The sequence below is a fragment of the Falco biarmicus genome, chromosome 1 (assembly GCF_023638135.1).
Source record: "Falco biarmicus isolate bFalBia1 chromosome 1, bFalBia1.pri, whole genome shotgun sequence".
Lineage (NCBI taxonomy): Eukaryota > Metazoa > Chordata > Aves > Falconiformes > Falconidae > Falco > Falco biarmicus.
In genome coordinates, this window is record NC_079288.1 from 91,262,702 (window position 1) to 91,288,584 (window position 25,883).

Genomic DNA, 25,883 nt, shown 5'->3' on the forward strand with positions numbered 1-25,883 from the left:
TTTCCAGTTGTTAGGAGAGCTGCAAAACACAAACACTCTTAATCATGGCAGAGCTGCTGGTGGCTTTTTGCTTTTTCAGCCAGAAGAAAAGCAGTGCTGACAGCACAGATACAGGATTTTCTCCTTCCCCACCTGCTTTCAGACTGCCCACGTCATATCTGCCTTTCTACCCAACAAAGAGGATCTTAACGCTCTTTGAGACCAGTGTTGAGGGACACAGTTGCTGGACTGGGTAGCTGTTTGCTCACACTCAGCAGGGCTGTCTGTATTTCTTAGCTGCACCTTCTCCAGCGATATGAAATTAAAATGGAGCATAGCAGTTGCAAACACTTCTGAAGGCTGGCTCATAAAGAGCCCTGCCTGTCCTTTATAAGAAATGCTCTTTCATCGGAAGGGAGTTAACAGTTGCATAGAAGCCTATATATGTTATGCCTTACAGGGAAGAACAGTTGCAGTGCTTGGAAAATGTTCTTTTCATTGTAATTCTTTGTATAAAGTCAGTTGGGAGCAGTCTTTTTGCTGAATGACGCTCTCCCTTCCTTCCTTAATCTCTTCTGCAAACAGCGAGGTTTGACTGTGAAGAACTGTGTGGAGACATGTGCTGAATTCTGCTCAGGCAAATTTCCTTTGTCAAAACAGAAAGGGAATAGTAACAAGAAGATGTCACCAAGCTAATCAAATGATGCTAGTTCTGATATTTTCAGTGGAGATGTCTGTATTAATGCATGCTAGGAGTCCAAGAAGTGTTGCAGCATCTTCTACCGCAGTGTTAGTGTGGCCGCACTGCTGTACGTGAGGAGGGGGTTTTTATTTTTTCTTGTATTTCTTGTAGAAGCAGTTCATTTTGCTGTGAGTGCTAGCTGTGCGGAGGGTGCAGCTATTCTGGAAGCGCAATGAGAATTCATAACACCAGGTTTTCTGAAGCTCCCTACAAATACAGTTGTGTAGATAGGTCTTCAAGGACTACTTGTTATGTGTGTAGGTACCAGTGTTCCTTCTTTCTGAAGCATAGAGGTCCATATCTCAGTTGGTGCAGCTCACTTTTGTAACCCGTACACCTGTAAAGAGTGAGTGTGAGGCAAATACCAGTGTTCCTAGTAGCATTTAAAAGTTTTTTCCACCTTTTGCATTTACCTATTTTTTCTTGATTGCTGTCTGTATTTCCCACTGATGTAGCATCACATAAGATAACCAAAGGGGAAGTAACAAGCTCAGACAGGTAACATTAATTTTATTAACTTAACAGTGCTTGCAGTGGGGAAACTGAAGCAGTTTGTGCTTGTGAACAGTGCTTGTGTTAAAGCTGAGCACCCCACGTTAGTAGTGTTACAGTACAGGAAACTCGGAGGCAGCTGGGAGGATTTCTGACACCAATTTTCTAGTTTTCAAACTGACATTCGTGTGTCAAGGGGAAAAAAAGCTTTTTTCTGCCTCCTCGCCTTGTAATCTGCAATGCCTAAGATCTTTTGGAGAAAGGATGTGTTTTTAAAAAACACAAGATTCGTGCTTTAATCATGCACTGAGGCGCGAGAGAGCAACCCAAACAACGGGAGACCAGATTGATGGTTATAATATTTTGAAAGGTGAAATATACATTTTTAAGCAAAAAAACAGAGTGCTTAAAGCTGTTGACAGATACCATAAATAAGTGTTCTAGGTGAACAAAATGTACCGCTGGCCAAACACTGTTTCTTACTGTATCAGGATCAGGATTTTATACACTACTGTCATGCAGGCTTTGTAGTATGAGGGAGAGAGAAAATTCCATTTTCCTGTGGGAAATAGCACTTGCTGCTAACCCTGGCACAGTTTTGGATAATGGACTGTGAAGTCCTGAGACTTGTACTGTAGAAAAGCTTTACACAATCAATATGACAGGTTTTTACAGCTCCCTGTGAGCCTTACATAGTTGAACATTAGATAACTAAAACATTTGGCGTCATAGGCAGGAGAGCTGGAAATAGCTTTAGGTTTTAAATCTTTAAAGCATTCCTGACAGTCCCTTCTGTAACATGTACTTGGAATTTGTAGAATAAATAATGTGTGGTATAAAGATTCTCTTAGTACCACTTCAGCATGACCTCATAACTCTGTTGATTTTATCCTATAAAAATGTATATCACAGCTATCATATCATGTATTCTACATCTATTACATGGCATGTTATTCTGTACAGCAGATGGGATAAAACTGTTTTTTCTCTTGTTTGATATTTATGTACCCTTGAAGTTTTCCTAACGCACAAGTATTTACAAAAGAAATTGTAAATGTGCATGGGAAAGGAGAAGAGGATATGTAGAACTTTTGGTTGAGAAAACTTACAGTAAGAATATTAAAAGATAGTGGTTTCAGAAGATTGTTCTCTGGTAGAATTGCTGAATTTTCAAGTTTGGAAACTTCACTTCCAAAAAATACCATTTCCATCCATTATTTACATGTAGCTTTTGTTTGAACTAGAGTGGTTTTGATACTGTTGGCAAGAATATAAAACATACTGAAATGTAAGTTGCAGCAAGCTCCAGACTTCAATCATTTTCATTCAGGGTGCAGAAAATGTTGCTGGGGAAGCAACCTGATGGCTTGTTGCTGCTGAAAGAGACATCCTTCTCCTTTCACCCTGCACATCCCCTCTTGCTGTTAGATCAGCACAGGCATGGCGTCTCACAGCCCCTTGGAGCGGGTGCAAGCCAGTGCATGACTGCCTCAGCTGTAGCTTAGGTGGCTTATTTTGGTTCCCAACTGAGAGAAACAGAAACTGTAGACAATTCTTTTGAGCCTCTCAGTACAAAAATAGATTTTAAACGAACACCAGTAGCTAAATCAGCATAGCCTCAAACAACAAGCGCCTGACTGCCAGCCCTTCTGCCTTTGTGACTTTTCTCAACAGAATCATCTGTGCAAAAATATTATGCAACGCTAGGATTCTTTTTCAAATTGTGTGGTAGGAATGTGGTTTCCAGATTAGTTTGGCAAAAAACAATGTGCAAATACAAATCTGTAACCATTTAAGCATAGCCCGTCTTGATTCTTATGCGGTTACTCATCCCTTTATTGACCAATTCCCTTTGGCTAAAGGTTTCTTGTCTCATCATTGTGATGAGCCACAGCTCGTTCACTGCAATTCTGGCCCTCCAGTTACTCTTATTTCATTAGAAGATTAGCAAAAGACCACACCAACCCCAAGAGGGAACAGGTCTAGATGAAGGAGGGCAATAATTTGAGTGTGGTGAGTTTCTGTCTCAGGTTTCCAGATTTAATAGACTGACAGAAAGTTTTGCGAGGCAGCAAGTGAGTGAAGAGAAATGTTTAACTGAAAAGTAGTGCCTGCAACTGTGTATGTGGCATTATCTGATGAGGAAAGACCATGTGCTGAAGTGTAAAAACTTCTCTGCCTGGTTAAAATACAGACAAAGACCTGAAAGCCACTATGTGATGTACTGAAGTGGCTGGGAATTGTCCATCCAGGTCCCCTGTGGCGTGGCCAACCAATTCAGCTGCTTTTTCTTCAGATGTGCCAGAGACAAACCCGTGCCATGAAGTCAGAGAGTTCCAAGTCTTGATCTCCTCAGTTTTACTGTTTGTGAGCAGTGGTATGAGCAGTTCAATTAAAGATTCTCTTAATGTCTGTAGACATTTTTAAGTAGAGTTGGATTTGGGTTATATTAAGAGTACAAAACCGTTTATTATTAAACCTCGCCAAAATAATTGTTTTTCTCTGTTACTCAATAGCACACTTACAAGAGAGGCTGGATGAGTATATTAAGCAGTGGAATGGCCTTGTAAAGGTATTTCGAAATGAGAGGAGAGAAGGTTTAATCCAAGCTAGGAGCATTGGAGCCCAGAAGGCTAAACTTGGACAGGTAGGAGCCAGTTCACACACAAGTCTGTCTTTTTCTTTTTTGACGGGGAGAGGCGGTGGTGGTTCTCTGTTCAAAGAGACATGTTAAAACGTAGTATTGTATTATTTACTTTGTTTTAAGAAAAGATTAATTTTACTCATTTAATCTTTTTTTTGCTTATAATATAAAAGTACTTCAATGTAAATATGCTTAATTAAATCATTCTTATCTTGTATACAGAAATATAATTATTTTTTTTCATTTGAAGGTTTTGGTTTACCTTGATGCCCATTGTGAGGTGGGAATTAATTGGTATGCGCCACTTATAGCTCCTATATCTAAGGACAGGTAATGTTCTTTTGTTATTTCCAGTGTCTGGCCTCTTAGGAAGAAAGAGTTACAGTAACTATCTTCACTTTTCAAATATGTTTTACACCCTTATCAATATATATATCTATATCAAACTATATCAATATTTGCTATATGATGATTGTATCTCCCAGCATAAAAGCTATGTAAGGAGGAAGGAAAAGTCAGGCAAAAAAACTCCGGTTAGTGTATTTTAATAGGCATACTGAATATTTTGCTTAGTGTAAAGCTCTTGTCTTTTGCAGTAATCTGAGGAACTGATAAAAATGTTCTCGTCTGCCTGAATAAGGGGCCTGATTAAACAAAATAAACAAAAATGTGATTATTGGTAGAGCAAAAATAGCAGTAAGTGTTTTGATTTAAGGGGGATTTAAAGACCCTGTGATCGCAAGAGTTTTATAACTTTCTCATATTTGGTCTTGCACTATGGTCTTACTTGTTTCCTCTGAAGTGCTTTGGAGCGTTGTCTGTAGCGAACCAAGGCCAGAGCTTGAGCCTATCTCTGCCACAAGCCCAGGCGCACGCCTAGGAGGCCGTGGTGGAAAAGCCTGCGCTGTGCAGTGGCATCTGCAAGAGGTGACAGAGGGGGGGGATCCCCAGGGCCTTCATTGCTTCCAGCTGTTGAAATGCTGTTGTTGCTGGGTGCCACCACGAGCTTAGCTTGTGTGGTCAGAGAGTATGTGTGTTTAGGAAACCATGTGCTTGTTTATACTCCTCAATCCCATACAATAACTGCTTAGTCCTAAAAACTATTTGTTAACCTGTTATACTACCAGAACCTTCTTGAAGAGCTGGTTTTTGTGTGTTTTAAAGGCTGTAACTCAGCTTCAAGACTCTTATTTGGGCCAGGATTCTAGAGAGATGGAAATGCTTGTGTGCTTCCATCAAGTGTGTGTTACTCTTTTACTTAAGAAAGGCCGGTGAGAGCAGGCAGCTTTAGAGGCGTTCCTCAGCACTGCCCACAGAAGGGGAGATTACAGGAGGACCTCCGATGCCGAGGCACACAATGACAGAGGGCAGCGCTCAGCAGCCTTCTTCCAAGCCCTGGTACCTTGGATGCAGCGTGCTGCTGCTTCTGCCTCTGCCTCAAAGAAGAGCACAGCATGCGCATTTCTTCCATGCGCACGCTTACGTTTCTTTCCACAGGATTTGACTTAAAAAGATGGAAATGCTCCAGGTTTGGTCACTGTGAAACTCATTTGGAAAATCTGGGGAGAATAACAAGATAATGTCTTTTCTTTAGTGAATATTGTATGAGATAGATCACAATAAGGAGCATGTTACAAACCGAACAGGAAAAATTCTACTGAAGACTGCTGCCAGGAGAGCACCAGTAATGTTTTTTTATCTTGTGAGGTTGGATTTACAGGGCAGTTGAATAGCACAGAATAGTGAAAATCCATGTTTACACTAGTAAAAGCTAAGAGCTTATCGTACATGTTGATAGCTGAGATCTGATATGAATAGAAATTACAGGAAATAGTAATACTGTGAGAACCCTAGCCTTCTAAGAGTTCTTCTGTTGCCTGCAGCAGTGCTTTGTTAGAAGACCAATGTCAAGAAGTACATATAAAGGAAAAAGTACTGATAAACAAGTTGATATATTAGCATTTCAGACCTAAATTCAGACCTGAAAGCATTTCTGCTTTCAGAACCTCTTAAAACAACATAAAGAAAGGACTTTCTCTTTTTTTCTTCTAATGAGGCTTCACTTCTTAATATGTTTACAAGTGACTTTTTATGTACGCTGCTCTATGAGCTTAATATTTAATGGTGTAAATTGCAGATTAGAGAGATTACTCTTCTGAAATTGTATTTTGCTCTTTCTTTCCCTTCTATAAATGTTTCAGAACTACATGTACTGTACCTCTAATAGATTACATAGATGGGAATGATTATTCCATTGAGCCACAACAAGGTGGGGATGAAGATGGTTTTGCCAGAGGGGCCTGGGACTGGAGTTTGCTGTGGAAACGAATTCCATTAAGCCACAAGGAAAAGTCCAAACGAAAACATAAAACTGAGCCTTATCGGTAAAAAGAACTGTTTACATACTGTGAATCATAACGAATAATTGTCTAAACCCTTTCGTTTTTCCCTCCCCCCCTCTTTTCCCATGAACTACGGTCGGTGCACGTGTGCCATGCGGGTCCTTGCACATAACTGCATCTTCCCTGTCACCATCCGCCACCCTGCAGAACCACATGCACTGTGCCACTTATAGATGTCATAGATGGCAACACTTATAAAATTGTGCCGCAAGGGGGTGGTGACGAAGATGGGTTTGCTAGAGGAGCGTGGGATTGGAGTATGCTATGGAAGAGGGTTCCCTTGACCAAGCGAGAGAAGGAAAGCAGAAAGACAAAAACTGAACCGTATCGGTAATCACTAAATCACTTACCTGTTTCTTTTTTTTCTGAAGCCAATATTGATCCACTAAAACTTGCATGTACTTCTAGCCTGAAAATCTTATTTCTAACCACGCCAGCTGCTTTGTTTAATCAGACCTGTTTGCCACAGCTGTTTGCTCAAAATACCTTTGCTACCTTGGGTTGCCTCTCCATTCCTGCTCTTGTGTGGTTAATGGGGTGCACATTAGAATGACAGGGTTTTGTTTGCCAAAATAAAATACTGTATGACTTTATTTCCAGGGAAAACTCTGTTTAGCTATGATATTTTTTTAAAAGTAGCGTTGGAAACAACAGTGCTTGTTTAACCATTTGATTTGAAATAACAGGCATGCTGTGAGTATTTATAATAGCCAGTAATGCATAAAATCTGTAGCCTGCTGTCATGGATTGATGCATGCATACAGCTCATGGATTATGCATGTGCACCAAAAAAGTCCCTTTTGTCATACTTCTCCCACTTGCTTCATAATAGTTCACATCTGACAAAGAAGCATACTGTTTTAAGAATCTTGGCTAGATATTTTCTAAGGTTTCAGTATGTTTGGGGATTTTAATGCATAACATTAAAAAAAAAAAAAAAAAAAGAAAAAAGAAAGAAAGAAAAACCCACCACCTTATTTTCTGGGAAAATTCCAGTAACTTTCATAGAAGTCCCACCTTTTTCTTACGCTTTGTAGTGGGGTATGTTTTCTTCCCAGCAAACAGAAACTGGCTAGAAACCCTAGTTTAGAAACTAGGGTTTCTGGATGCCTTTTCAAGACTGGGAGACTGTGGTTCTGCTGGTTTTTATTACTTTCCCCTTCACACTTAACTAATCATGTTATTACATTTGAAAGCAATCCTCACATCTTCAGAATCTAATGTCTTCTATTGCTTGTATGTATGATTTAAACATTGTAAGAACTGATGTTGGTAATTCCCTATCCTCACCCATGATTGTTCTCTGCTAAAATAGCAACACATGCGAGGAAGTTATGAAGCTTTGATCTGCTTTGTATACAGTATAAATACTACCATTTTCTGACAAGGCTGTCCACATTGGAACTTTAATATTTGCTTAGAGAGGGATAAACTATTTCAAACATTGCTGTTGTTTTCTGTGTTTACCATCCAAGCAGGTCTTAAAACCCTTTAAACTGTTCCCAGAAACACAGAACACATGTTCTCAGAGTGGTTTAAAAGATGACTTTACTTTTAATAATACTTTCAGAGTTACAGTGCTTCTTTTAAAAAGAGACATTCCCTGCATCTGTTTATGTCCAGGCTGTATGTGTTTTGTTGCAGCAATACCAAGGCAAGTAAAAGTCTTGCTGAAACCATAGTCAGGATTGCTTAGTTTAGAGAGAAAACAAACAAAAAAACCCTCAGCAGCTTAAAAAGCAGAAACAAACTTTTTGTAATGTGAGCATTGCCCCAGGACTGAATCCTTCTTTCCGTAATACTAGGCTTACCTCTTCATATCCTATAAAATAAACTACTGAGCTTATGCAGATTTTACTGTATTTTTTAACACATTTGACAGCACGTTGGAGACCAAGACTGAAACTTCAGCATCTGAGGCCACTACATTTGCCAGGTCTTTGTGGTGCTGAGGAAAACCAAAAATGCAGGAAAGCCACAGGGCTGTGCTATGCAACATGCTTCTCCCTGCTGTGCTTGCTGGCTTCCTACCCTTTGAACCGCAGCGATGCAAAAGCAGTGTTGGAGGAAAATACAGTGGGTGGACAAGCAGAAGGGGACATTTAGTAGTAACTGCATCTGATCACACGATTTGGAGAGCAGCTAAACTGATAACCATTATATTTAACTCAGCTGATAGACCCAGCAACTCTCTTTTGTTGTTCCCCTGCCCCTGCTATGTGGAGGGGGATATATGTTAACCCTATGGGTTATTTTTTCTTAAGCAGTGCTCCTCCAGACATTTACATGCAGAAGGAAAATATGTAATCATTGCTGTTAAAAGGAGCACCACTAAGTTAAAAATCTATTGAAATGAAGAGACTGAATAGTACTAGAAGTGACCCATCTCTCAATAATTTGGTCATGAAGGAATATTTCAGTTGTGTTTTACTTGGCTCACCAGAGTGAGGTGGACTCTTGGATCTTGCTCCTTTCAGTGCTGCAGATCATCTGAAGTCTGAAATAATGCATTTTTTCCTTTTATTTTTTTTTATTGCCAACTTATAGGGTCTCCAGCTTGTACCCATTATGTTTTTTATATATTTAGTTATCCTCAGGTGAAAAATGCTTGGTATGTGTGCTGGAAATGGCTTAACATATCCTACTCTCTATGTCAGTGTGAGCAAGCTACCGAAGAATTTTTGTTAGAGCCATTCTGCAAAAAATGCTCTAATCTAAACCACAACATCTTTTTCATGCATTAAAACTTGCTAATTGAACCTTGGCATACATGGAGGGATTTACAAAGCCATTAAAAAAAAACAAAAACAAAAACAAAACAGACACAAAAAAAAAAAACTAAACCAAAATGGAGACCTTGTACAACTCGATCCAGGCCCTCTTAAAAATTTCATGAGTATAATGAAAAGTGTCTCATATGGCAGCGGTAGAAAAAGAGCCAGAGGGAGCAGATAGAAAGGTATTGTTTAGCTGGAAAAACTCTTGTCACTTGTTTATTGGACAGTGTTTCAATGTGACAGCTCCTCAGATCATAAACCTAAGTCAGCTATGCAGCCTCATCTGTTATCTCAAAAACTTGAGCAACTTTCAAGAAACATCTTGTCACGCTGATTCTTACCTTTTATTTTAATAGAAGCACACTGGCTGGCTAAATGGATAATTCTGACCAAAATTTTGTATAATTAAATTAAAAGACAAACACAAAAGCCTAACAAAAGCAAAAACCAACATAATAAGAACCTGTGACTTCACTAGAAATTATACAGGTTTCATTTCAGAAAATTGCTGGAAGCTGATGACAAAGCTTTATGACTTTTCAGTTACTGCCATGTATCTAATCTTTATTATATGTTAACAGTAAATTGCTTCCTTAATTAATGCTTTCTCTGAGTGTTATCATATCCTTTTGGCAAAAGGAGTTACACTGTCTTCCTCTTCCAGGTCCCCTGCAATGGCTGGTGGATTGTTTGCCATTGAACGCGATTTCTTCTTTGAACTGGGTCTCTATGATCCAGGGCTTCAAATTTGGGGTGGTGAAAATTTTGAAATTTCTTACAAGGTAACACCAAAAATAGAAAAATAATTCAATTTCGTAGATCTTTTTTTTCTCTAAATACTTCTGTTTGGAGTTCAGACAGACCTACTTCTGGTTTGCACCACCTCTGCCTCATGAAGCCCAGAAGGTTTTGTTGTGAGGAGATGTTGCATCAGAGATGTGTATCCTTAATGTTTTCTTGTGGGCGTTAGAGTAGTAGTGTTACGGGACGTGGCCAGGTGCTGAGGCTCTTGAATGCCGAGTAATCTAGATTTTGTTAATGGTTTGGGATCACACACACACACCCTTAAATATCTAACCTGAAACCAGGCTGGCAAATTTGATGAGGCAGAACTGAGTGCTATCGTGGTGAGTATAGAAAAATGTTTTTTCTAATGAAAGTGATTACAGAGAACAAGTAGCATTCAGCTTATGCATAGATGCCTGTAAAGTATATAACGATGCAACAAAAAGTAATCTGCCCAAGTTTCCTTCTCCCTGCCATTTTTGTGGGTGAAAAATGATCTCATATACTTTTCAAAATTTCAAGAACTTCTTTACAAGAGAAGTCTTCATAATTGAAACACTAACTGCATAATTCATAATCACAGCAGATTTTGTTTTCACTCCTAGGCATATGCATGCTCTTCAGTTAGCAGGAAACGTAAGACAATAATCATTAACTTCTTGTAGCTTCGGTATTCATAATGACACAAGTGGCAGGCAGCAGGAATCTGTCCCAATTAACAAACGAAAGTGGAGACATCTAATATCCTCAGCAGCGACCTGTGAAATTGTAGATGAATTTTACTGAAAGTACATTCAGAGCTCCCCTAACTACTCTTGATAATTTTGAGGAAAGCTCTGAGTGCACTTGCTGAGCTGTAAATCCATATGCAAAAGGTGTAGTTACTGAGGATGTTACACAGACAGAGTCTTTATCCTTCTAATTCTCCATCTTGCTTAAAGCTAAACCATGATCAGAATTACATACAGTAGTTTTGTAATTGAAGTGCTGATTATGTAGAGACTTCCAGATTGGTTTCGTGTAGATTACAACCAATCTCCAATCTTCAGAAGAACTCAATAACATGTATCAGTCTTTTGTGCTGACTCCTAGATAGCCTTGCATATCGGGGGGAGGTGGGTGTTGGGATGAAATTTAAGAAGATTAGTATGATGATGCAATGAAGGATGTAAACTATTCTGCCCATCTTTCCTATACTGTTAAGTCATATTTTTAATCTGGAATTTGGACAAATTTGGAACATCCCCAAAGTTAGCTTGAATTTGGATTTGATACTACATTTCAAACTTGTCAAAACTGAACAACTAAATTTAGATTTAGGTATGTTTTCTTTTCCCAATAAATGGATTATCAAAGGATGTGTGGAAGGGAGGGAATTTCAGAATGACAATATGTTTTACCCTTTTTTTTATTTTCAGCTACCTAGTTAAAGAAAAATCTGTTTGTACTTAGAATAATGGATTACCAAAGACATCCTTATCTCCTACTAGTCTTTATTAAGAAAAACTTAGGTGTGATGAGTATCTAACCAAAACCCATCTTAGTGATGGTATGTGAATTGCTGTAATAAAATCAAAATATTATTAATTCTGTCATAATAAAAATTAGTCAGTTCCAGATTTTGTGCATTCATTCATTACTGTTGTTTTAAGATAGTAATAGAATGAGACTGTGTCGTGGTTTCATCTGAGCCAGCAATCAAACCCCACACAGCTGCCCACTCCCTCCCTGCAGAGTGGGATGGGGGAGAGAATCAGAAGAGTAAAAGTGAGAAAACTCGTGGGTTGGGATAAAGACAGTTTAATAGGTAAAGCAAAAGCTGTGTGCACAAGGAAAGCAAAGCAAGGAATTAATTCACCACTTCCCATGGGCAGGCAGGTGCTCAGCCATCCCCAGGAAAGCAGGGCTCCGTCATGTGTTAATGGTTACTTGGGAAGACAAACGCCATAACACCAAACATTTCCCACTTCCTCCTTCTTTCCCCAGTTTATATATTCTCAGCATGACATCAGATGGTTTGGAATATCCCTTTGGCCCATGTGGGTCACCTGTCCTGGCTGTGTCGCCTCCCAATTTCTTGTGCCCCCCCAGCCCTCTGGCTGGCAGGGCCTGAGAAACTGAAAAGTCCTTGACTTAGTGTAAACATCACCCAGCAGCAACCAAAACCATCAGTGTGCTATTGGTGTTGTTCTCGCACCAGATCCAAAACAAGGCACTGCACCAGCTACTGAAAAGAAAATGAACTCTATCCCAGCTGAAACCAGAACAGATGGCAAACTTTTTTTAAAGCTTTTTCAAAAAGTAATTTGAGTAATTTCATGGCTGAGTTGGAGATGTACGCTATGCAAGCCTTTCATTTCAGAGACCTATTATGTTTATACTTACATCTGAAGCAAAAATATTAAAATATATCAGATGTTTGGTATAGTAAGAAAAGTAGTTGGCATTTCTTCCATAATTTATTATCTGTTTGTCTTAAATTCCTGTGCATATATATTAATAATACTTTTGCTTTAACTTGTAGATCTGGCAGTGTGGGGGAAAGCTGTTGTTTGTTCCTTGTTCTCGTGTTGGACACATCTATCGTCTCCAGGGATGGCAAGGAAACCCACCCCCTGTGTACGTTGGGTCTTCTCCTACATTAAAGGTACTGTTTTGCTGCAACCTTGACGGTGTTTTTTTATTTTAGATAACTCTATTTAAATTATTAGTAATAATTTAGAGAGCACTATATCTAAAGCTATGTAGTGTCTAAAGCTAAGGTGGTCATCCCCACAGGAGGGAAATCTATGTGCCAATCCCACTATTACTAAGAGTTGATATTCCTGGAACCCATCTTCTTGCTCCACCCCTCCCCATCTTTGAGGTACAAATCACATTTCCTAATACTTACTCTTAGCACCCCACACCTTTGCTGCAGTGTGCGAGCAACTCTAGTAACTACAGCATGCTCCTGGAGGTGACGATGATGGGTTTGTAATCCCCCTTTGGCTTAATAGGGTTGATCCTAGGCTGAGTTAGCAAATGCCATATTCGAGCATCTCTCAGACCTTTGTGGCTCTATTTGTTAATTAAGAAGCAGTGAATGACACCTGGGAAAATGGCATGCTCTACACTTCATCGTAAAAGTTGGTAATTCCTCAGGCACCTTGCAGGTTCAGAAATGTTGCTCAAGCCATGATATTAAAGGTAGAGACCTCACCTCAAGAAATGAGTGAGCCAGCTGTCTATATCTGAAGAGGTAATTTGAATCAAGACAAATGTTTTTACATAAGTTTGCATCTACCAGCAGAGAGACAACCCTCCTGTTAAGGTTTCCTATTGCCTAGTTTAAGCTTTCACTCGTGCAGTGTTTTGGCATTGGTAAATCCTGTTCCCAAAGACCAAGTTCTTTGTGAATGGCAATCCCAGAGCCATCTTCCTAGACATCACCTGTGACAATGACTGCTGGTAGGGTTTCAGAGTATGACTTGAGCCAAGCAAGGAGTTGGTTCTTCTGAAAAGGGAATGTCCCTAGTTTAATGGTAGCAAACTAACCTGGCACACACACAAACACCACACACACACCAAAAAAGGGCCTCTGTTAGTAATTTGAATTGATTAACATTGTGATCAAACAAGTGCTAGGACTGATACAAGGCAGGGTAGGGGGAAATGGGCATAGCTGAAAGTAGAGACAGAGCAATGGAAGACAGCATTAATGATAGCAAATGATAGCTCTTGCTCAGTGCAGGCAGGATGTTTGTTTGCCTTGTCTGAAATTATAAAAACCATTTCACTCTGCTGAAAAGCTGATCAAAAATGCTTACAGCATATCTAAACACCTTACATGAGTCTGCTCATCTGCTTACTGAAGACAACAAAACACTGCTGAGTGTTCTTAAGTTTCTTCTCTGTACAAGGCAGGATGCAGGTATAGCTTTCTTTCTCTTTGGGTACCCTCCTATGCCCATGGTAAATGTGCTGTTTTATAGCATTGTTCAATTTATACTGCATGTGGATTAAGTAAAACTCACAGTAATTTGTGCCTTTAGTCAGATCTATTTAGACTGTTTAACACCAGGTCATTAATGCTAGAAAAATTGTACAAAGTGAGATGTGCATCTGGAACATGTACAGGTAATCCAGAGATAAGAGCCATCAGAAAGACTGAGAAGAAAGATGAGAGGGAGAGGCTTGTTCACTAGGCAAACTGTTTTTTCCCCTTCTCCAAGCAGCAGTAAACTATTTAACAAGATAAAACCTTCTTGGTGTGTCATAGCTGACCTGTTTAAGACTTAATTTTTTCACCTTTAGTGGACTAATGCATATTTTTAGGTTAAAACTGTAGAAGGTGAATAGAAACTCTGAACTGCAGTACTGGTACACAGCAAATGATTGCAGCATTTTATTGTACCGTAACTGAAAAGTCTTGTATTTTCAAATAAACATTCTCTAAATGTAGGAAAAGACTTTGTACTCTCATTAAGCAAGCCGGTTTATTTTGCTGGCTTCAGTACTAAACTGTCATTTGAAAATAATATGCATGTGTCTTGTATAATCTGCTGAAGGTGACTGATTAGTGCTATATAATACTTTCACGCTGTCATTTTTTAAGTGGAGAAATCCTTAAATTTCCGAAATTAACCTGCAGTTGCATCCAACCTGTCGTGTGTGCTTTGAGGTCTCAGCAGTTTCATTGTTCTTCACAGAACTATGTCAGAGTTGTAGAAGTGTGGTGGGATGAATACAAAGATTACTTTTACGCCAGTCGGCCGGAGACAAAAGCGCTACCCTATGGAGATATATCTGAGCTGAAAAAATTCCGTGAAGATCATAACTGCAAAAGTTTTAAGTGGTTTATGGAAGAAATAGCATATGATATAACTTCATATTATCCCTTACCACCTAAAAATGTGGACTGGGGAGAGGTAAGTACAGCACATAACCTGTATTTATTTTAGGAGCTTTTTTAAAAAAAAATTGGGAATTCAAATGGAAGCAATTGTTAGTTGACATCAGTCTGAGAACAGATTCTGATTACTACTGTACTAAGGTATATGATACTAGCCAGAGACCTATAGAGATAAAACCCTAGGAAAAAGACTTTATATCTACTTCAAGAGGTGTGATTTTTTTTAATTAGTTCCACAGGTCCTTGAAGGATGATTTTGTCTCTAGCCCTGTGTTCAGGTATATCTAAAACTCTTTTTTTCCATAATTGGAATTTAGTGTTTTTTTTTTAAAGAAAAAATGCAAATCCTGTGTGTGTAGCAGTATTGGCAAAGATCAATAGGTGAAAATCATTTTCAGTGAAGGCATAGAGAATAGATCATGAAATCCAGGTGGGGTACATTCTGCCTAAATTTGCTAGCCTGAGATGTACTTACACAGTTACAGCCTCAGTAAATCCCTTACCTGCATGTAATAATTTGATACGATTCCTTAACAGTCATTTCCAGCATTAGTGTACATGAGTATGACTTTGCTAAATAAGAATGTGGTTACAAATTTGGCATTTTCACGTGGCAGACAGAGAGAAAAAGTGTGTTGCCAAGTGAGTGCAGGACACTTTCCTGAACCCTGCCTGTTTCGTTCTGGCATTTAGACCACACCACGAAGAGCTCTTACTGCAGGTCTCCTGCCTGCTTTCAGATTCACTTATTTTTTTGCCCTTTTCAGTTGGTTCCAGCTCTGCCCTATCTGTTCTATTAATTTCACTTTTGCAGGTTGTGGAGGCAAAATCAGGAAGTCGTCTTGCTAGCAGAGGAGACTCTGTGTCCCAACCAAATTTAATAACCTTCTTTCCCAGGTTATGATGGACCCGTTTTTGTAACTTCAGAAGAGCATTAGGAAGTACAGATCTATGCTGTTTACTACAGCCAAGAAATTGTCATCTCTAATTTTTCTGAGGAATTTGTGATACAGAGCATGTGCATGGTGGAAGGGGGTACAGATAGTCTGTCTGAGGGACCAGGTGAACAATGCCACCTCTTTTTCTTACCTAAAAATTAGCACAAAGCATCAGTTACTACGTTAGCCTTAGACCTCGTTTTGAATCCATGTGAAGGGTTAGGAAGGTGCATTATATACTACTACTTATTGAGGTGAAAGTATCTGAAGAGGAAAAAATAATAATGGCCATCCTGCAGGAAACCATCCCTGATAAAAGTAAGTGGCTCTGGTGAAGCAACCAGAAAGTCGGAAGTTCAGAGACTTCTCTGAAGCTTTCTTCAACTCTTCTTCACTGGCTGCTAGTTATCCTACGTGTGAGGAATTTCCCCCCCATTTGTAACACCACACTAATGGCATTTCCAAATTATCGGGAATGAAAGTGTGGGGTTCATCCTCCTAAACACTCTCTCTGGAAGTCAGGTCTAAGCTTACTCCTCCAGACTTCCTTCTACCGTCGCAAAGAAGAAAGTGGCTCTGGCAAAGAAAATAGGTCTGGAAAGAATGTTATTTGTGTCATAAAGTCATTGTAAAGCTGTTTGTTGGCCCTTCTGAGAAGGGAATGGGATAATCAGCAGTAGAGGAATGCTTTCTGACGGGACTTTCCATCGTTATCTGTATGCCTGTGCCTACCCCTCACCAATTCTACCTCTTTTTTTTCCATGTAATTGCTGCTGCAGAAGATACATCTGAGCAGCCGGGTCAGTGGGCTGTGCCTGGCTGCAGTTAGTAGCTGCCATGCCTGACTTCTCTGCATCCCGTTTCTCTCATCCGCAAGATGAGAGCAGCTTAGCTGAGCTCCTGCTTTATTTATGAAGACCTGAAGACTGAGCATGCTTTGATAGGAGATTGAATAAATTAAAATACTTGAAAGTCCTACATTTCGGTGTCATTAATTTGGAACTGAAGTTTGCAACTCTAGCTTTATCAGTGTATTCTGACTCACATAAGAGCCTCAAATTATCGTAGGCAGCTTGGAGCTCCATCTCCCAGAACAATTAACACCAGTATATGAATTTCATATGCAGGTTGGACACACGTCTCTGTCAGATACCTGTTTGTGATTTGAAAGATAAGCAGGAATTTTCTGAACTCCTTCACACTTACTTTTTCCTTGAGACTAACTTGGAGTGCAAAACCTCTTTTCCAGATTAGAGGCTTTGAAACCGCTTACTGCATTGATAGCATGGGGCACACCAATGGTGGCTTCGTTGAGCTGGGGCCATGCCATAGGATGGGGGGAAATCAGGTAAGGAGCTTGGAGGCAAGTCTGAAAGAGAATTGCTTGCTGTGGGTGGTTACAGGCTGGTTTTCTGTTAAGCCTGTGCATAGAGTCACTTAGGTGCCAGCTAAAAAGATAGGAGTTAGGGGGTTTCCGTAAGTATACTGACATTGCTAAAATACGGGAACCTGAAAAGATCTTTTCAAACACAAGCGGTACAAACTTGAAGGCAAATTCATAATCTCTTCTTCAGTGAAGCAGCTACGTGAGGAAGCAAGAACTGTGTTTCAAAGCAACCATATCACTGCACTGGAATAACTGCAGCTCTTAGCATTGCTGTGAATCCATCATTTATCTTCACTTAGTAATTAATCCTTCAGGAAACAACCCCCTTACATGCTTTGGCTGAATTTTTTCACAGTTTTTTCACTCTAATGGAAGTATGAAACACTTTTGTGCAGTAACTCAGTTTCCACCACAGGAGACAAGAAATCACATACAAATTTGTCTCTGCTTCATTTACAAATTAATTGGCAAAACATAATTACTAATAGATGGTTGCGATCCAGGCTACTATTGTGTTTGTCCTGTAACTTCACAAACCTATCCACAGTATCACACAGATATGCCGTTCTGTCTTTACATCTCCTCTTTCTGTTGGAAAACATTTCAGAATGTGAGGTCCTTATTTGTGATGATGTAGATTTGAATCAAGCAAGTTGTTGTCATGGCATTCATGAAATCGCGTGCAGGATTAGGCTTTTAAAAATCATGTTTGGCTCTCAGTAGCCCCTGGAAATGTCTCTCTAATTTTGATACTTAATGAAAATGTTCCGTACTTCTATATATGTTACCCCAAAAAAACCCAATAACAGCTATTTCATAAGAAGTAGCTAGGGTAATCTTTTTGTGCCTGGATGCGTTAGTTTGATTTCCTCCATGGGTAAAATCCCAAAGTTTTAGTGTCTTCACATGAAATTACTATCTGGGGCCAAAGCCTTGGTGCCAGACCTTTAGAAAAATAGTGGAATTTTTGGCCATCAAATCATACAAAGGCTTTTAAACACTTTCAGAAATCTTCCGAGTAGGAATCCCTTTATTTTTATTGGGGTTTTTTCTGGCTGGGTAGGTTTCTTAGCCTTCTAAATCCTACAGGAAAGTTATCCATGAAATTGAGTGTCGTGATAGTAAAAGTGTGTTACATCATGTAAAATAAAGAACCCTCCTGAAAGATAGGTGTAATAACACCAGAGAATGTTTTGAACGATGCAGTTACATTGGTATTTTCAGTGTTTCTGAAATACTCATTATTTTAATGAGTCAGCTGTTAAAAAGATGACTTTTCTTTTTTTCTGTTAGCTTTTCCGAATCAATGAAGCGAATCAACTCATGCAGTATGATCAGTGCTTAACGAAAGGACCGGATGGATCCAAAATTATGATTACACACTGTAATCAGAATGAATACAAGGACTGGCAGTACTTCAAGGTATGCAACACATATATAGCAGAAAATAAATTATAGTTGCATCCTATGGTTTTTGCACCTTTTTTAAAATATTTTATGTATATCTGAAAATAAAGGTTACGACAAAGTTAACTGAACCAAGTAGAGTAAATTGCTAATTACACACTCTCGTAAATACGTGCTTGCTGGGAAAACTTCCTGCAGGGAAAGATGCTTTTGTTACTAGTCACTGTCTTCTGTAGCAAAATCGTTACAGCAAATCTCATGAGGCTACATATGCTGCCACAGGTATGTTAGGGGTTAGCACTTGTCTCGGAGGAAGCAAAAATTATGTCCACTACCAGTGACAAGAGTTATCAAAGCTTTTAGTGCCATCACCCTCTCTGCTTGCCTGCTTTCTATCAAGAAAGTTTCTTTGTCTAATGTACGCTATGAGGTTACTTAAACACTGGGGTGCATTTAGCAGCTAGGGTCAATATTAGATCTAATTTTGAGAGGTCTGAATTGAAGTGTTGCTTTGTTTAAAGGCAGAAGATCTTTTTAAGCCTATATAGGAATAGATAAACACAGCATTATTCTGCCTGTCTGTGTTGTCTTTGCCGCCCTCAGTATTTCTTTTCCTGTTCTTGAGCTGTTCTCTAATAACATGCTGTATTGTGAATTCTGGGTGTGGCGCCATTATAATGCTATTGCAAAATCTGTGAATTTTTAATAAAGACTTGGAATGTTGGCTGATACACAAGGGCTGCTACAGTCTATTTAGTCACTACATCTGTAAGTCCTCTAATAATACTAGTTTTGAAAGTGTTGCTTCAAAAAAAGTCAGGTTCTATTTCTTTTTCTGTTAAAAAATGAGACTGAATAGTCTGAGGGTGACATTATCTTTGGATATAGCCACACATAACTTGGTTCTGTATCTAAGAAACTATTGCATGTCAATTTTTCTTCAGTTGGTCTAGCATGTTGAGTATTTATTAATTCATTAGCTGGTTATCTGGCTTGTGTTTGTCTGAAAGACATAGGCAGTGTTGAGTGCAGTGAGATCTGTTTGTTATCCCTTAAGCCACTCCACTTTTTCTGGTATTTGCATAGAGCTAGGAAATATCAAGCACCGTAATGCCATTTCCACCCAGCTTTCTTGTGCTGTATAGACACAAAAATTCTTTAAACCTGACATTTAAGTCCTGATGACTTCTGCTTTAATATTGAAATAATATATAGCACTTCTTAATTCTCCAGCCATTCTAGTGTGTCCCAGCATGTTACTTGGCTCTTCTTTAAGCATTTATTTTATGCAAGAAGATCCGTTTCCTCCACAGTGGTACCAAGTTGCATAGTTGTTTGCTTATCACCACAAGTTATAAGGAAGCCCAGTAGTCACGGTCCAGGCTGTAGAGCAAAACATTGACTGGTTTCCAGAATTGTAAAAAAAAAGGAAGGGGGGAGCAGGGGGAGCGAAAGGACCACCAGGGGTGTGTAACTAAGCAAATACTAGAAATTTGGCATGCTGTGCAGTACAGAGGGTATGACCGTTTCTTCTAATGAGGAGGGTGTAGGGAATGAAATGCTTATGAACTGCTGAAAAATGTTGTGGCCTCGTGTAAATGAAAGCTGCCAGGAGATTTTATCTGGTTGGCTGGTTGGTTGTTTCTGGAATTAACATGTGTGCCGGTTTGGTGAGCGTAAGATCTGTGCTGCTTCAGCATTGAGCAGTAGCAGGGCTTCAGTGCCTGTAAGCAAACATCCAGAACAGGGCTGGCGGTGGCCTGCCTGCTGCTTTAGTTCAGACATCTGTTTGCCTCTCCAGGTGGAGGACCCCCATGCCCGGCCACATGGCAGGAGCTGAGCACTCGCTCGGACATGCACACGCGTGTGGAGTGACAGGGTGATGGAGGGGGGAGCTGGGTGCACGGGGCAGGTGAGGCGCCCCAGCCCAGCCACAGTGTTGGGGTTTGCCTCTGCTCTGTTGCTCTCCACGCTAGATGCAACTGGTCAGCAAGTCAGAGCTGCCTCTGGCACAGGGGGTCAGCAAGCAGGACAGGAGCCACAGGCCGCTTAGCAAATGCGTGAGACTCGAGCGTGGCAGCACAGGGGTGTGGAAGGAACCAAGCGTGCAAGTCTCCACCTGAATGTGCTAGGTACAATAGGTGTGCAGTTGATCAGGCAGCCAGTTGCTTCGGAGGCCGGGCTTGCCCCCATACCTTCTTCTTTTCCTTCTACCAGCCAAACCAGGACAAAGTTGGTGCTTTTTTTCCCCTAGTGTGGTTAATGTTGGTATTGTGCAGTTGCTTTATGTGAGGGCTAACTGAAGGAGGATCTGCCCGGTGAAGCCAGTTCTCATAGAGCTGTCCTCAAGGGTTAATCTTTTGGTTCGGTTACGGGATGGATGAAAAGGCTGGAAGCATTTTAGACACAGTTTTGCTCATTCTCTTAGTAGTTTGTTGCCTAAGAGAAATGGGAGGCGTCTCATATCGAACATTTAATAATATGAAGGCTGTGGAAGGTCTAGGTTTAACAAATAGTAAAATGAGTATAGAACTGATCTGTTCTGGGATCCTGAAACCTGGTTTTGTAAATACCTATATTGCAGTTGTGAAGAAAATGTTAAAAGGAAAAAAAACAAACGCATGTTCCTGATGGTTTTGTTTTCCAGAATCTGCACAGATTTACTCACATTCCATCAGGGAAGTGCTTGGATCGCTCCGAAGTCCTCCATCAAGTTTTTATTTCTGAGTGTGACTCCAGTAAGGCAACACAAAAATGGGAAATGAACAACATCCTTAGTGTGTAGACAGACAAAACCTACCTACTGACACATTAATTTGTAAAGGACTGAAAATAGCCTGAAAACTGCTGCAATTATTAACTTTGTACAGCTGCAAGCCTCCTGGCTTGGATGAAGGACGTAGAGGAACTGTGATTATTACAATAACATTATCATCCGCAGTTAATGTTTACAAAACTGCTTTACCTTAAACTCTGTAGATGTTTACATCTTTTTGTTTTAAGATGTTGGTAAATTAATGTGCTGTTAGCTATGTTTCAAAGGAACATAGCTAAAAGCGTTGTCGTCTTCTTTGGGATTACACTCAGGGGTCTGAAGGCAGTTTTTTTACACACACTTGAAAAGGTTGGAGTAACCAGATTTTCATAGAACTTGGTGATTATCAACCTGTTGTATATTTTTATTTAATTTTACATCTTACTAAGCACTGCCACAGGTTATTAGCCAGGGTGGCCTTCTCTCACAGTCATGCTGCTTTTTTGGAAGGTGAATTTCAACATATTTAGTGCCTCTTTCATTTCTCTCTTTCACAAGAAGAGCATTTGTTGGAAATTATGCAGTGGATTTTTCTGAGCTGTCACCAGGGGTAGGGACCAACCATACCACCCCATGTAATTATTGTGTTACCGAAGACAATTTTCTATTGCCAGTTTGGCTGCTCTACTTTGACTGGACGCTTTGTTTGGTGCAAGGAGCAGCTTAGTGTCTAGTGATGTGGTACATTTTGATGGAAGTAAGCACCCTCGCGATTCCAGCTAAGAATTTATAAGCACTAACTTGCTTGTTTAAACCATGCCTTACATAAAAATTATTAAAAAAAAAAAAGAAATAAAGCTGCACAATTATGTAAAACTTAGAATCCAATGCTTCATTTATATTGTTATTTAAAATGGCAATCATTTAGAGGTTGGACTAAAACTTTTAATTAGGAAAAATCATCCGGCTTCTTAACACAGCTGCGCAATTCTCTACAAGGACATGTGTCAACTGGTTTGGATGCCAGATTTAGATTTGAAAAGATAAATGGAAATTCTGAAACTGCATTTATTCATGCTAATTTTATTCTTATTTTTGTCATTGGAAACTTCTCCTGAGGGATTACAAACACAAAATACAACTGCTTGGTGCTATAGTGTAGGGAATAGAATGTGAAGAAGTAGTTTCTGAAAACATTCTGGAAAGGAGTTAATGCAAACTCCCTTAGGAGCATAAATAATTACTCTGAATGAACAGGGGTGGGGGAGAAATGACTTATCCTCCCTTCCTTATTCCAGATTTTGTGACTGTTAAATGTTGACATCAGTGTACTGATTTCATAAAGAGTTATGCCTATAACATGTCACACTATTAAATATGACTAAATACTTCCCCAAAATCTAGAATAGCATTGCATGCAGCTTCCATTGATGTTAACAAGGGTTATGTATCATATTTGGTGGCAGAGTTTGATCTTTATAGGGCTGTCTGCACTGATCTATTGGGATCTTTCCTAGTTTCTTTAAACTTCTCATCTATCCTTTCGGAGCTAAGAAAAATAGAAAATAAAGGAGGGAGAACTGGAAAAAAGGAAAATAAGAGTGTGTGCCGGTACTCGTTCCTTGTGTGTATGAAAACTGACTCCATTTTTGTGTGTTGGGTAGATTAATTTAATCATACAACTATGCATAAGAGAAAGAATGGTGGCACATAAATTGTGCGGGTATGCATTGTAAATGGGTATTTTGTGCAATTCATTGAAAGCTGATGCTGTATGTGAATATGAATCTGTACGTGAGACTGAAACCTCACAGAACATGAGGTCGTAAGAAGCTGTTGCTGTAATGACTTTTTCCTACTATAGCCGGCTTGGAAAAAAATAATTCCCATATTCTTGCTTTGTAAGTTGATGATAATATCACTATGCATTTCTACATATTTTATAAATTTGATTTATGCAGATTTTGATACACTGTACGTTTCTGTAGAAATTGTATAAATCTTTTAAAAATTTATTAGGGATAAATCTGGGAAACCTATGTATATCTTACTTATGGGTTGCTTATTTTTTAGGTGAAGTAAATAAAATATTTGAATTTTTGGGTTTACTATACTTTTACAGAGTAAAAATGGATTATTACCTTTATAGAAACCCCATATCTCAAAATCTAGACAACCTCACTGTTACAAACTTACAAATATTAAAATTGTTTTGTTTTACTTTTTATCTAGGTACCTTTTGTTGCATCTGTAGGGCCTCAGGTTTCTTTCAAGTGAAATGAAAAATGAAATTCCCACTGAGAGTTGCCACGTGGACACCATTTGGATTTTTGTATCACCTGCCCTGATCTAGTTAGGTAGATGTAATATGTGCATAGAAAATGAACTTGAGAATGATTTCTAAAGAGACCCGAAGGTCTAGTTGGTAGTGTTTTGACTCTGTATTTTATCTTAGTCTGTGTTTCCACCAACAAACATGTTTCAATCAAACTTTTTTTTTATTTTCCCTGAGAAGGTTTCTTAGAAAAAAAGAGCATGGCATTAAATCGGGACACGGAAGACACAAGTTCTGGCCTGAGGGCAAACTTAAGTGCTGAAACCTAAAGCACTTTTTTACAGATGGGATTCTTGTTTCCCAGCCATGTCTGTGAGTGCTCTTTTCTGTATTCAGATTTCAAAAGGCTCCTTTGGCAAAATCCTGGGAGTATTTCATGTAGAGAGAATACCCTTTTATGGATGGAAACAGGGACTGATAGGCAGGAGGGGATATCTTTCTGCATTACCAGAGATCCAAGCACCAGGAGAACCAACAGGACCTTTTGGGCAGTACTAGAGATGCTGGACCCCTTGATGGCATCCTAGAATCAATTCATTCTCTCTCCCTAATGTCAGTCAACCTCCTTTACTACTGTCTGCTTCTTCCATACCATCTGCCTCCAAAATTGCAGTCCCTAAAGCCAAAATGTAACAGCTTACTGCTCTGAAACTAGACCAAGAAGCTCAAGATCCATTACACTATACAAGGGGTGTAAAGATGTTATGCTTACCTCTGATCTGTGAGACTTCTCATAAGAAGAAAAAAAAAAAAAAAGCCTGTAAAAACACAAAAGATGCTTTGGTAGATTTTGCTGTATATCAAGCCAGATTTTCCCTTTGGCTTAAAAAAGAACAAATTGTGCAAGAGCCATGGAGGCATAGGAATAAGGAGAGGAAATTTCAGAACATGCAGAAGAAATTGTCTATACCATTGAACACAAACTAGGGTTTTTGTAAAAGCATTTATTGTTTTTTCCCTACTGGTGAGCTTAGATCTGTCAGTTGTAATAGGTGAAAAGTAACAACTCAGGGGGAAAACCAGATTTGCAGTTTCTGTTTCTGGTTGTTGTTCTTGCTATAAAATGCATGGCAGGAGCACATCTTTGCTGTGTACTGAAGTCTTATCTTGCTTACGTTTATGAGAGTAATCCTTGAGAAGTGTCAGTGGTTATCTTCCAGGGTACTTTACTTACCCTGCAAGCCTCCTCTGAACCCCTGCAGGGTTCGAATAGTAAGTTGTGTAGCTTGGCTAGCACTGTATAGGAGGACTATAGGAGTCTAGGTAGAAAAAATGATAGGCTATCAAAAAATGTAGGTAAGTTTGCCTCCGTTTGCATTTTTTAAAAAAGAAGTACATAAACTGTGAGTGACCCCTGAAGACTGAAGCCGCTTTGGCCCTCCTTTCACTGTGGGGAGCCCTCTGGTCACCCTCTGTCACAGGCTGCTGCCACAAGTGTGTGCATTGGTGCGCGCTGCCTCGCTCGTCATGCCCTCAGCTGCGTTAACTAATACGAAGCACAGCAAAAGTGGGAAGAGGTGTTTGTGTGGATTGTACGTCTTCATAACCCAGTTAACGGTTAAAAACCTTTATTTTTTAAAATATTAATACCTAGTCCGTTCTTTACACTGAGAAACGAATATTCTCTATTACCACGTAACGTGTCCTTGTGTCGCAGTTTAAGAGCAGCTGGCAACTAAGTACCACGCAGCTGCTCGCTCACTCTCCCCTGCAGTGGGACCGGGAGGAGGATCGGGGGAAAAGGTAAAAGTCATGCATTGAGATAAGAACACTTTAATAATTGAAATAAAATAAAATATAATAATAACAATTGTCATGAAAAAGAGAGAGAGGGAGAGAGGAATAAAATCCAAAAGGAAAAAATAAAAGGTGACACACAGTCCGGCTGCTCACCACCCGCTGACCGATGACCAGCCAGTCCATGAGCAGCCATCAGCACCTCCTGGCCAACACATCCCCCGCCCCAACCCCCAGTTTATATACTGAGCATGATGTGCCATGGCATGGAATACCTCTTTGGCTAGTTGGGTCACCTGTCCTGGCTGTGTCCGCTCCCAATTTCTTGTGCCCCTCCAGCCCTCTGGCTGGCAGGGCCTGAGAAACTGAAAAGTCCTTGACTTAGTATGAACATTACTTAGCAACAACTAAAACCATCAGTGTGCTGTCAGCATTGTTCTCATCCTAAATCCAAAACACAGCACTGCACCAGCTACTGAAAAGAAAATTAACTCTGCCCCAGCTGAAACAAGGACACCTGGTAAAAAAAAAAAAAAAAAAAAAAAAAAACCAACGCACAACCAAGCTGTCTGCACAACCCCTGAGGATTTTACCACGTTGCATGGCTC

General features: G+C 39.7%; 1 protein-coding gene across 2 annotated transcripts in view; it reads left to right on the plus strand.

The window, feature by feature from the left end:
• Window positions 1–22,060, plus strand: part of GALNT7 (polypeptide N-acetylgalactosaminyltransferase 7) — a 74,028-nt gene extending 51,968 nt beyond the window's left edge. Inside the window, exons 4-12 of one of the 2 annotated variants that reach the window (XM_056346867.1) lie at window positions 3,730–3,860; window positions 4,108–4,187; window positions 6,059–6,241; window positions 9,701–9,818; window positions 12,347–12,469; window positions 14,514–14,732; window positions 16,904–17,002; window positions 18,335–18,463; window positions 21,096–22,060. In XM_056346867.1, the coding sequence (XP_056202842.1) occupies window positions 3,730–3,860; window positions 4,108–4,187; window positions 6,059–6,241; window positions 9,701–9,818; window positions 12,347–12,469; window positions 14,514–14,732; window positions 16,904–17,002; window positions 18,335–18,463; window positions 21,096–21,233 (1,220 nt within the window). In that variant the 3' untranslated portion in view covers window positions 21,234–22,060. Of the gene's footprint in view, window positions 1–3,729; window positions 3,861–4,107; window positions 4,188–6,058; window positions 6,242–6,406; window positions 6,590–9,700; window positions 9,819–12,346; window positions 12,470–14,513; window positions 14,733–16,903; window positions 17,003–18,334; window positions 18,464–21,095 lie in introns of both variants that reach the window. The other variant, XM_056346860.1, reaches the window with a different exon arrangement.
• Window positions 22,061–25,883: the final 3,823 nt, after the last annotated feature.